Here is a 13,149-nt window from a genome sequence, read left to right as displayed (position 1 = left end):
CTGAGAGGGATTCGAACTCATTGCATCTGATAAATTGTTGCAACGTCGCCTCTACTGTGTCCGGCGCCTGGAACAATAGTGGTATATAAACATAAAGCTTTCGTTAGTCGGGTTTTGCTTTTCCTCGACGGGTTAATTTAGGGTTGTACAACAACACGAAATAACACTTCAATGTTATGCTCTTTGAGCATTAAATCTTAGGAGGCTATAATATTTATCAATATTTGTCATCACTTTACATTTGTCAATAATTATCAACATTTTCCATCACTATAAATTTGTCAATATCAATCTATATTTACCATTACTATAACTTGTCGACCACTGGGTCGATGCCATTGTTAGTGGAGATTTATTTCCCCGAGGGTATCACAAGCCCAGTATTCAGCACTTTTTGTGCTGCCATGAATTGTCATTGATATGGTTATATCTATAAATTTACTGTGAACAAAAACTAAGGCTTTTCTACCTCAGGCATAGATTACCTTAGCTGTATTTGGCAAAACTTTAAGGAATTTTGGTCCTCAATGCTCTTCAACATCGTATTTTATTTGGCCTTTTTATCTTTTTTTAGATTCGAGCGTCACTGATGAGTTTTTTGTAGACGAAATGCTCGCCTGGCGTATAAACAAAATTTAGTCCTGGTATCTATGATGAGTTTATTATTTGTCAATATTTATCAATATTTTCCATTAATATACATTTGTCAATATTTCACAATTCTTGAAAGCTCGTGTTACTTTTAGGATATAAATCATGATAGTCATGTTAAAATCAACATAAAGCATGGCACAAAAAATATCAAATAAAATCCATGTTTTTACTATAATTCATGATACAACTTGAACAAGAAGGACTGTTTCACTTCTGGATCCCTTTTATCAAATTGGTTGTGGTGGACCACATAATACTATTGAATATAAAATATAAATACTATATAAGTTGATAAAAAACGAAGATTTTAGATTTATTTTGTTAAATTCTAATTTTTGAGTACTACCATACAATTTGTTTTAGTCAATTGCGTATGTGTATCTCAGTGATTGACGATTTTATGGTTTGCTTTGATTTTGTTTTGTTTTAAATGGTCTTTTAATCTTTCCTGTATTTGGCCTTCAAACTGTTTTGATATGCGCCTTATGTAACATACGATTGGCGGATCAAATTATAGTATTGTATCTTTGATGAGCTCCTACACTTACATGTTTGGTTATAAACACTTATATCTTTACTTGATGTAATTTGATTAAATTGCCAGACAGGTAATATCTTGCATCACACTTGATTACACAACAATTTGAATCAAAATGCACTTTTGAAATTTACAAAAAATGAAGCTGCTTATATCGGTATTCCTAAAGTGAATGTTGTTGCTTCAGCAAAAAAGCTATATGACTTGTTTATATACATGCTTTTTTTATATATTACAAATGTATATACAACTGTATACATTTTGTTTTATATTTTACAATTTTAGGATGACTTGGTTGATTTTTTTTTGCTTTAAAAAGATAGGCATCTAACACGTTATCGTAAATGTTCTCAAAATTGAAGAACTAGTTCTTCATGATGTATAATGTGTATGTATTTTTACTTTAACGAAAGATTTCGTGAACCTTTCATATCTGCATTATCTTAAACTGAAGAGGAATTTTGGATTTGTTGACTTGAATTCCGGATAGTAAAAGCTCTCTTCATATTTGACACAATATATATTTTTTTCGCCATGAATGTAGCCCAATATTGCCAGATCAACACATTTGCTTTAGAAATGTTTTTCGTCCCTCAGTAAGATTTTAAATTCTCCTGCATCTAATACAATAAGGCGATACTGTCTGCATTGTGTCCTGCACCTAAACCAACGGCGATATATAAACATATAGCTTTCCTTAGTCGAGTATTGCCTTTCCTCGAAGGCTTTTTTCTAAGGTTGTTACACAACACTAAATAATTCTTCAAAGTTATTTTCTTGGAGCATGAAATAGTGAGAGGTCATAATATTAATCTATAACTTTCATCACTATACATTTTTCGAAATGTTACAACTCTCAAACAGTTGTCGAGACATTAAAAACATACCTTGTGATACAGGGTTAAGATCACCATAGAGTATGACACCAAAATAGAATGTATCAGTTAAAATCCATTTATCTAATCATATATGAGTATTCATGATTCAAATAGAACAAATAAGGACTGTTTCACTTCTGGATCTACAAGTACTAGACTTATGTTCAGTGGTTGTCGTTTGTTGACGTGGTTCTAAAATGTTACTGATTTTTCTTTTTTTGTACAGACTATACGGTCGGTTTCCCCCTTTAAATGGGTTTACACTAGTCATTTTGGGCACTTTGTAGCTTGCTGCTCGATATGAGCCAACGCTTATTGCTGAAGACCGTACTTTAACCTATACTGGTTTTCTTTTAAAAATTGTGACTTGGATATAGAAATGTCTCATGGGCACTCATACCACGTCTTCTTATATCTATTATGATAAAACTTGTGGTTTTAATGTTTCTTTTGTCTGATTCTAATTCTTAAGAATCACAATAAAATGTCTCTCTGGTTATTTCATAATTGTATTTCAGAATAATTTAGCATTTTATTTAATGTTTTGTTTGTTTTCAATGGTCCTTAAACTTTGCATTTTAATTGACCTTCAAACTGTTTTGATTTAATCTTTATGTAACTTTAGGTTGGCGTATCAAATTATATACAGGGATTTATGATGAGTTTTTACACTTACATGTATGGTTGTAAACACTTATATACTATACGTTATGTAATTTGATTAAATCGCCAGACAGGTAATATTATGCCGTTTTAACTACTGATAACACAACATGCACTTTTGCGATTTACAAAACTAAGCTGTTTATGTATGTTACTTATATCTAAAAAGTAAATTTTGTTGCTTCAACAAAGAAACGATATAACTACATGTAGTTTATATATTTACATAAATGTTATTTATATATTTTATCCGTTTTTGATTTATCTTTTATAATATCAGGCCTACGATGACATGAAATGTTTTGCTTTAAAGTGATTGGCCGTTATATTTATATTATTAAAACTTTTAATTAAATATTTTTTTGACATTCCAGAGCTGAATCCTTTCATGATGTATAATGTATATGTTTAACGAAACATTCCGTGACATTCAATGTTCTGCATCCTCTTGTCTGCAGTTGTATTTGGATTGTACTAAACGGTTGTTGATTTGATTTCCAACTAGCAAAATTTCTTATTATACATTATGTCTCGAATTAAGCCCACATCTGCAAATTTGTCTTGGCAAATTTTTGTTACTCCCTCAGCTGGATTTGACCCCCGCACATCTGTGATATTGTAGCAACACCGCCTGCACTGTTTCCAGCGCCTAGATAAACTGCGGTATATTAACATATAGCTTTCGCTAGTCGAATATTTCCTTTACTATACGGCTTTATCTAGGGTTGTCACGACATAGTTCTTTAATGTTATACTCTTGGAGCATTAATTCCTGAGACGCCATAATATTGATCCACAATTTTTATCACTATACATTTATCAATATTTTACAAATCGCAAACGCTTGGTGAAAGATTTTGGACATATGTCATGATACGCATGTTAAAATCATCATAGAGCATGACACCAAAAACAGAATTTTTTAATTAAAATCCATTTATATACTAGTATGCATGATACAACTTAAACAAGAAGGACTGTTTTACATTCATTTCATAAAATTGTTTCCGATGGACTACAAAAACTAGGAATTTTAAAAAAAACCTAGATGGTTCCAGCTTTCTTTATTCAAGTTCTAATTATTGAGAACTACCATAAAATTTATCTCAGCTTATTGCGTATATGCATCTCAGTGATTAACGATTTTTGCTAAATGTTTTTTTCATTTTCTTGTTTGTTTTCAATGGTGTTTCAACCTTGCCTGTTATTTGGCCTTCAATCTGTTTTTGTTTGAGCCTTATGTTACATACGGTTAGCGTATCCAATTATAGTATTGAATCTATGATAAGTTTTTACACTTACAGGTATGGTTATAAACACTTCTACAGTATAAGTGAAGTTATTTGATTAAAATCCGTTCATATACTAGTATGTATGATACATATATTATATTAATAGTATGCCGGTTTAACTGATAAACAACATTTGGGGTCCAAATGGACTTTTGAAATTTACTAATCCAAGCTGTTTATATTGGTTATCTTCAAGTAAATTGTGTTGCCTCAACAAAGTAGCAATATGACTTGTATGTATATTAGAATTTTTTTATAATTTCAAGATGGCATACAACTGCTTGCTTTTTATTTTTTTTGTATTCGAGCGTCAATGATGAGTCTGTTGTAGACGAAACGCGCGTCTGGCGTATATACTAAATTTAGTCCTGGTATCTATGATTGTTGATTTGAATTCCGGGTAGCATAATATCTATTCATATTTGAGACAATAAATATATGTTGTGCTCAGTCCTATAGTGTTAGATCTGCAAATTTTTGTTCCTCATTCAGCGGGATTCCAACCCCATGCATCTGAGACATTGTGGCAACACTGCCTGAACGGTGTCCAGCGCTTTGATCAATAGCGGTTTATAAACATATTGTATTCGGTGTCAATTTTGGCCATTTCTCGACGGCTTTATGTAGGATTGTAACACATTAAATGCTGTATAGTGGCAAGTAGGTTGTATACCTTGTAGAACAAGTGTTTTTGTTTTTCGTAAAAAACAGTAATTTTACTTACCATTTAACTTCAATATTTATTTTTATAAAGTTGCTTTGTATTGTTTATATAAATATTGCTATTTATAAATATAAACTAATAGGTATAATAATGCTAGTATCTGATGAAAATCGTGTCGTTCTTGTTCAATACAGACAAGACCGTAACACTTTCAGAAATGAAAGCAAGTATCATCAGCTGGAGTAAAATGGGGGAAAACGACCTTTGTGCGATGCTAAACATTGTTTCGCAAGGAATGAAGAAAAACTACAGGTTTAGCTTGGTTTGGAAGGAAGTTCAGAAATACATCTACTCTTGCATTGCTAAATTGACCTTCTTAAAACTAAATACATATATTATACATGTAGTGTCTAAAACAAGTAACAAGCAATATTCATCTTTAAACGAGTAATTCAGTTTAAAAACAAAAGAATGTGGTTACTGTTATTTTCTTAGGTGTTTCATGTTTTATTAGCCTCTATTATTTGAAGTCGATATTTTCCAAAAAATGCAAGCCCTGTTCTGATGCCTTGCATTGGTGTCGTCAGTTTATCTTCAATCTATGAGTTTGTCCCTCTTGTATATTTCGTCTTACTCGTAAGACGTGCCTGGCCATGGCATAAACTGGTAGATGATTATTCAAACTAATGTTTAGTTTGCAGGTTACACACTATTGTTCTTCCCTTTACTACAATGATGCATATAAATTATTATGAGGTATATCTGCTTTGTAGTTGTGTTTCAGAAGTATTTGTAGTGTGAGCACTTACAGTTGCTTTTTCAGTATGATTGGAAACCGAGATGCTCTCTTGATTTTGATACAATAAATGTAACTACTACATGTTTGATTTTTTTTGTCCACTGTAAATTAACGAATAAAAATCTTTGAAGAACGAGTCAATTTAAATCAGACGCCAGTGTTTGCAAACAATAGATGTAAAATGTGTGCGATCAAGATGAGAGGTGACAATAAATAGAATTCAATTGGTTGTTCTATCTTTGTATGATAGGGTGATCCTTTTGTATTTTGAATACTTTAACGTAAGCTTCCGTGAACTTTTAAGAGTTGCAGTCTCTTGACTTAAGCTGCATTTTTGAATTGTCCTAAACGGTTTTCTTTTCTAACTCTTGGTAGAAAAATCTCTCTATATTCTAATGAGGGTGGGAACCAGGAGTAGTGTTTCGGGTGACAAATTTTGAGGGAAAATTGTTTTTTTGGCAGTCATCTTAGTGTAGAGTTGCCATATCTTAATTTTCAATAACCAGCACAACAGATTGACGGAACAACTATGTGGACAAAAATGAAACCTTCTTTTGCTATCATTTTCAGAACGCTCTCGAAGAACGCATCGTGTTGAGTAAAACATACAAACCCATAGCTGGACTCCTTTTAACTGACTAAAACGTTTAGAAGAGTTGACAGTGATATCAAAACGAATTGACAAGAACAGTCTCATTTACATGACACAATACTAATCATAAACATGCCTATTTCAAATTCTCCTATCAAAACTACTTTAAATTTTGAATACTTAGCCCTTTCACTTATTTTACAAAAAGGGAAACAAAGAATAAAAAATATCAATAGAACAATATTTTTTGTTTTCATTCTAATAATAAAACATGCTTTAATAAAACTATTTACAAATCACCTGTCGAGTCTTTTATAAAAGCGTTTACGTACTAAACCAGAAAATATATTCGTAAAGCGAGCTTTTACATTAATTCCACCAGTATGATATGACATTGGTTTTGTTTGTGAGTTATTCGCCAAGTTAAGATGGCTTTGCATGCCTTTTCCCCGCATGTCAGCTTGAGTATTTTTATTTCCATGAAATAAATGTTTCTTTTGATCGACAATTTTGCCTGCTTTAGAAGTTTCGAGAGTCTGACAAAACCATGAACTGGTATGGTCTTCTGATGGAAAACATTTTCTCCCTCGTAGAGTTTGGTGTATTCTTTTGATTGTCATTTGCTTGAAGTCGTCGAAAACAGAGTCCTGAAAATGTTTATCAGAAGGGTTTAACCTCTCTGTGGTTTGAGCTTTTTTGAACATGCATTTCCTTGTTTTTAAATTCTGTCTAAGATCAGTGGAATCAGAAGGTTTTCTACTTAAACTTGTTGAACGAATGCGAAAAGGTCCTGTTTGTTCAGATCGCGTATTTCCAAGTTGTTCAAGAAGAATTTCGAAAATGTCTTTGATATGTTGATCTGTCTTTGCAGAGACTTCAAGGAAACAACCTCCGAGATTTTCACCAAAGGCCCAATTTAAAGCATCGAATGTTTCGATTTGCCTATTATTTTCCATTTCAAGATTGTTTCCAACAATAACAACAGGTATATTTAAAACATTATTCCGAGCTTGTTTAATCTTCTCCCAAATGTTCTTCATTTCATCAAAGGATCTTTTATCGTCTATAGCATAGACAAGAACGAAAGCGTTTGCTTGCGACATGTAGATTTGTTGCATTGCTGGAAATGATATACTACCAGCTGTGTCGATATAGTCTATATTTTGTCGTTTGCCATTAAAATAATACGGCTGCGAATATGTTTCTTCAACAGTTTCCAAATATTCCTCCAAAAACGTTCCAAACAAATATCGTCGTAAAATGGAAGTTTTCCCAACACTTCCTGCACCTAGAAATGCTATTTGAAATCTGGGACATTGTTCAGTCATTTTTAACACAAAATTGTATTATAATAGTCAGTTCAGACGATAAAGCAAACTTTACGCATTAAGTATGATGCCTCGGTTTTATAGCATTGGAAAACAATACCACGTGATTTAATATTCTATAATGTATACAGCTCTATGAATGAACGTATTACTAATCACCATGAATAATCTGACTCGATTCGTAATTGTATATTGATCAGCTTGTCAGGAGCAGAAGTTTATTTACGCCATTACAGAAATACCAAATCTACAATTGAAATTTAAGGTTAAAAGTTTCATTGTCCACTAACATTATGAATAAAACTGATTTATTTTCTTTGTAAGAGACATTTTCATTAAATAATTTTACTACTGAATACTTACTTGCTATTTTCAAACAAAGATGGGTAAAATCAATTCTCTTTATCCTCATGGCTGATATTGGTGTTGATTTTTATAGTTACAATTGACTTTTGCCAAATCTGTTAATAGGAACAATCTAAATGCAAACATCTCGTCTTAAGATACCAACAAATGATAATATTGCTTTTTTTTTCATCACGGACCGGTGTCGCTTCGAATGAGTATGAAATAAGCATTTCCCTCGTAGGAATACAGCAATTAAATGTGTCTATTTTTCTGAATTTGAATACATTTACAATATAATTCCACCACTATATAATAGTACTTGGATATAAGAAGATATCTTTTTGGAAATTAGATAGATCGTACATGTATCATAGGTTTTATGTGTACTAAGATTCTAGCTGATTGGTCTTCAACTTCTGCAAAAAGTACTTTGATTAAAATCCTTAACCTGAATTAACCATAAACCTGACGAACGATCGGACGAATAGATAGACAAACGAACGATCGGACGAATGGATTGACAAACGAACGATCGGAAATGGATTGACAAACGAACGAACGTACGAATGGATTGACAAACGAACGATCGGACGAATGGATTGATAAACGAACGATCGGACAAAGGGATTGACAAACGAACGATAGGACGAATGGATTGACAAACGAACGATCGGACGAATGGATTGACAAACGAACGATCGGACGAATGGATTGACAAACGAACGATCGGACGAATGGATTGACAAACGAACGATCGGACGAATGGATTGACAAACGAACGATCGGACGAATGGATTGACAAACGAACGATCGGACGAATGGATTGACAAACGAACGATCGGACGAAGGGATTGACAAACGAACGATCGGACGAATGGATTGTCAAACGAACGAACGTACGAATGGATTGACAAACGAACGATCGGACGAATGGATTGACAAACGAACGATCGGACGAATGGATTGACAAACGAACGATCGTACAAATGGATTGACAAACGAACAAACGTACGGACAGACCGAAAAACATAATGCCCATAGGTGTGGCATAAAAATAATAAAATACGTAAAATGATTTGAGAAACGACAAATGCAGTGGCAGATATCGACAAGAAAACCCTGCGCTTTTGTTTATAATAAACAGGGTCCTTCACTGAGATGGCTATAATAGTGCAATACATCATCATTTAATTATATGGGACCGTCAAAAAGGTGATAGAATAAGCTTGATATAACATTTGGTCTAATCCATCATTTCTTATATAACAAAATGACTGGAACTCAGGAATATGATATTTTTTTTACCATTGATGGGTAGGGGTATTTGTCTTTGCCATTTGTTTAAGGAAATTTCCGATTGGAAGTTCGGTTATTTTGTTTTACTTTTTGGAACAATACTATCGTGACTATTATTTGTATCAATTATTTGTACAATCTTTTTCGCTAGTAAACTTTTGTTTAGATATAGACATTACATATATAATATTACTATTGTCTATTATTCAAAATAGGTTTGAATGTCTCTCTTGTATCTTTCGCCCGTTTTTTTAAACAATTTAAAATCCTTTTCAAGTTATTTTTGGAACATATTGTTGACACAATAAATAAATAAACCTATTTCTTTTTTCTGAATACCAACATCAAAACAAAGAATATTAATGATAATAACAAAAAACAATGTAAAAAATAAATAAATAATATGAATAAACTTTAGGTACCAGTCAAAACATTGAGTGAAACAAAATAGTCTATTTTTTCTGATTTTTTTCTGGACTCAATTTTTTCTGTTAGGTTATAGGTTTAGGGTGAATAGAAACATATATATATATATTAAAAAAAAAAATCTTGCATCTTTTTTGGGATATCAATCCGGGAAAGTGGAAGGATATCATGTTTACTGGAAGAGGTGAGGCCTAGTAAAACAGCAAACAGAAAGTAGAAAAAAAATGTTTTGTCTTCAGGGTTACGTAACTTTTCATTTTTCGAAATCGGAAACATAGAGCACATATGTCGACCAAGATAATCTTTAAAACTTATGTTTGTATAGATATGTTACATGTATTTACATGTATAACTTGAATATTTAGTCTGTCAATGCATGCGCTCTATGTTTCCTGGTCCTAAATGTGGCTGAAATCCGGACGATTTTGTAAAATTTCGCCAAATCTCTCCCTGAACTTACACCTTTGCCACTGCACGTTAAGCAAACAACCGTCAATCTATTCTTGTGAATTCATGCCGTATAGTAACTAAATATATAACCGCCCTAAATGTTAAATTTAGAAGTTTGTTATTGTTATGACTGTTCAATTCATAGATGAACATTTGTCTGTGACTGGTTCCTTGTATTATTAGGTTTCTAATTACTAGTCTTTATCTGTGGTAAGGACATGCACATGGTAAGACAGTTGTTTGGTAACTATAATAGATAAATGACCGACAGATTGTCAATATCCTTGGTCACGTAACGCCCCTTAAACAAAGGGAAATTTAACCACAATGATATTTCAATTTGTTTCATAATGTTGCAAAGCTCTCACTTAAGTGTCATAAACGACTGCTACTATGAATGTATATTAAGAAACTCATCGTCATACGAATATGAATGAAATCAGAATTGGGTCAAAACTCCATTAAACAATAACAATGCTTCTATGTTGACCCAGAAATAGCATATAGAGGTCAACACAGGGATCACCAGCCCAGTTGTCAGCACTTCTGTGTTGGCATGGATTATTGATATGGTCATAATTATGAATTAAGAGTTTAGTATGACGTTCAGAATCACTGAACTAGTAACATGTTTGTTTAGGTGGTAGATGAAGGACTCCTCCGAGTGAGGGAGTTTCTCCCTGCATTGAAGACCCATTGGTTGTCTTCGGCTGTTGTCTGCTCTATGGTAGGTTTGTTGTCTCTTTGACACATTCCCCATTATCATTTTCAATTTTACCCTATGATGGTATTATAGGGTCAAAATAATGTTTAACACCGCCGTATTTTGTGCCTGTTCTAAGTCAGGAGCCTTTGGCCTTTGTTAATCTTGTAGGATTTTTAATATTAGTTTATTTGTTTATTTTGGAGTTAGGATAGCGTCTATTAACAATGAACTAGTACACATTTTTGTTTAGAGGCCAGCTGAAGCAAGCCTTCTGTTGCGTAATTTTCCCGTAGTGTTGAATATCCATTGTTGGCTGTTCTTTGGTCTTTCGTCAGGCTGTTTTATCTTTGGCACATTACTCATTTGTTTTTTCAATTTTAAACTATACTTTATAAATATATAGAAATTAAGGCAAATTGATCAAATGAAAATATATCTTCCTTTCTTGTTTATGCCATTGCACAGTCTCAAACTTCCACGAAATAACGTCTGAACCAATTCGAAACGCGTGATTTCATTTTTAATAGTTACGTTTTATGAATGCAACGGTATCCTATCCGAATCTAATTTAATTTGGAATAATTTTCAAAGAAACGTTGTAACATATATCATTTGTTGGGGAAAGGGGGATTAACGAACAACTATACAGAGAATGATGATAATACAGTTATTTATATTGTTGCTTTGGAGACAGGTTTCACAAACAAACAAAAAAAACCAAGTTTAAATCGCAGTATTTATGAGTCGAGTTGCAAGCTTGAAAATTAAAAATATGTCGCGTATGTGAGATCAATTTCTTTTTAGTTTTATTAGTTGTTGAAAATTTCGCGTATGTGTGTTTTGTAGAACTACTTTTCAACAAAATTATTGCCAAGTTAGGCTCTGATCGAAACCCGTCAGACAGTTGATTTTTTTCTCTCTGAATAATGAAAATAAAAACGTCACTTAACTTGCTGTTAAGTATTATTATACTAGGAGACAACAGCGTAATACAACTGAAATTATGGAATCAATTATTCTAAATCACAAATGCACTGTCTCCCTTTGTGTGTATGGCGATCTTTTGGTGTCAATATATGCAAGCCAATATCCACAAATTGGACTCCCCGAATTGACCCCTTTATACATTTTTGATTTTCAAAGACTTTTTATATGTTTTGTATGGCAGTCATCTGACAACACTAAAGCAATCATATATTCTGTTGCAATTAGTTTTTCATAGATTGCCTGGACTAATATATCAACCGTCATACACAGACGTTAAATTATATTTGCATCTTAGAACCCAGTACAATGTTTGAATAATTGTGATGTGGAGTTCTAGAATTAATTTTGGTTGAATTTTATTTTCAAAAATGCCTTACCAAATTTTCAAAGTTAACTATAATTTATGGGAAATGCAAAAAATTGAGGTAGAAAACAAAAACACTAAAACGAGGAGTTTTTTTTAAAATCTTTTGGGCACCCTTTTCAATTACAAACTTTGTTGTATTTATTTTTTGTAAAGGGAAACAACTTCCCGACCCTGCCTATAAACTAATAAATAAATTGAGAAGCAAAGTGACAAACTAAGTTAAAAATCAAAACAAACAAAAAAACATGGATACTATTGTTGAATCAGAAGGAAAAAAAACACATCCTTGTAAATAAAATTAATGGTACTAATTTTCTTGCACCAGATGCGCATTTCGACAATACATGTCTCTTCAATGATGCTCGTGGCCAAAATATTTGAAATCCAAAGCTTATAAAAAAGATGAAGAGCTATAATCCAAATAAAATACACTTTTTATATGACAAGACAAAACAAGACAATATTTTATTTAAGTCTCACCTCTTCATAATATACATGTAAAACATACAAACAGTTGATAAAACAACATCATAAAACATACAAGAGCCACTCTAAAAAGAGTTATGAGAGACTATCTAAAATGTATATACAGTATATACAATAAAAAAGCTATATAAAATTCATTTTCTTTTCAATAAAAGTCATAGCAGATTTTGGCAGTATAAAAGTACATATTTTCATCTGTAAATAAAAACATAAATTTGTCGTCATCAGACAATTGCATAAAATTAACATTATATAGAGATGCTTGATAAAACAAATAACAACGCAAATCTTCATACACAGGACAATTCATTAATACATGTTTTTCATCTTCAATTAAAAGATTTTCATTACAAATACTGTTATAATAAATTCTATTTTCAACTAAAAGACCTTCATAAATTCCGGTCTCAATTTTCAAAGGAGCGGTACCACTTCTAAATTTGGCATATATAGGCACTCCTATATTTACCAGGTATAATGAAAGGTACTCTGAAATTCCAATTTTTCAGTCTATTATTGCATATATTATTTGCCCATATAAAAACCTTTTTGTTTATTCTATTGTCACACATTTTCGTAAATCTACTATAAGTTCTAAAAATACATCTCCAGTGTTTTACAATACATGACATCCAACCCATATCACTATATAGAGCTATATAAGGTGTATACTTT

General features: G+C 32.2%; 1 protein-coding gene across 1 annotated transcript; it reads right to left on the bottom strand.

The window, feature by feature from the left end:
* Positions 1-6,376: 6,376 nt before the first annotated feature.
* On the bottom strand, positions 6,377-7,408 carry LOC134691395 (ras-related protein Rap-1b-like). The gene has a single exon (XM_063551950.1). It carries the CDS (start codon positions 7,406-7,408, stop codon positions 6,377-6,379), a length of 1,032 nt encoding a protein of 343 aa, XP_063408020.1.
* Positions 7,409-13,149: the final 5,741 nt, after the last annotated feature.

Source organism: Mytilus trossulus, chromosome 1, assembly GCF_036588685.1.
Source record: "Mytilus trossulus isolate FHL-02 chromosome 1, PNRI_Mtr1.1.1.hap1, whole genome shotgun sequence".
NCBI lineage: Eukaryota > Metazoa > Mollusca > Bivalvia > Mytilida > Mytilidae > Mytilus > Mytilus trossulus.
Note: the sequence above shows the minus strand (reverse complement) of the source record. Positions and strands in the feature narration are given on the sequence as shown.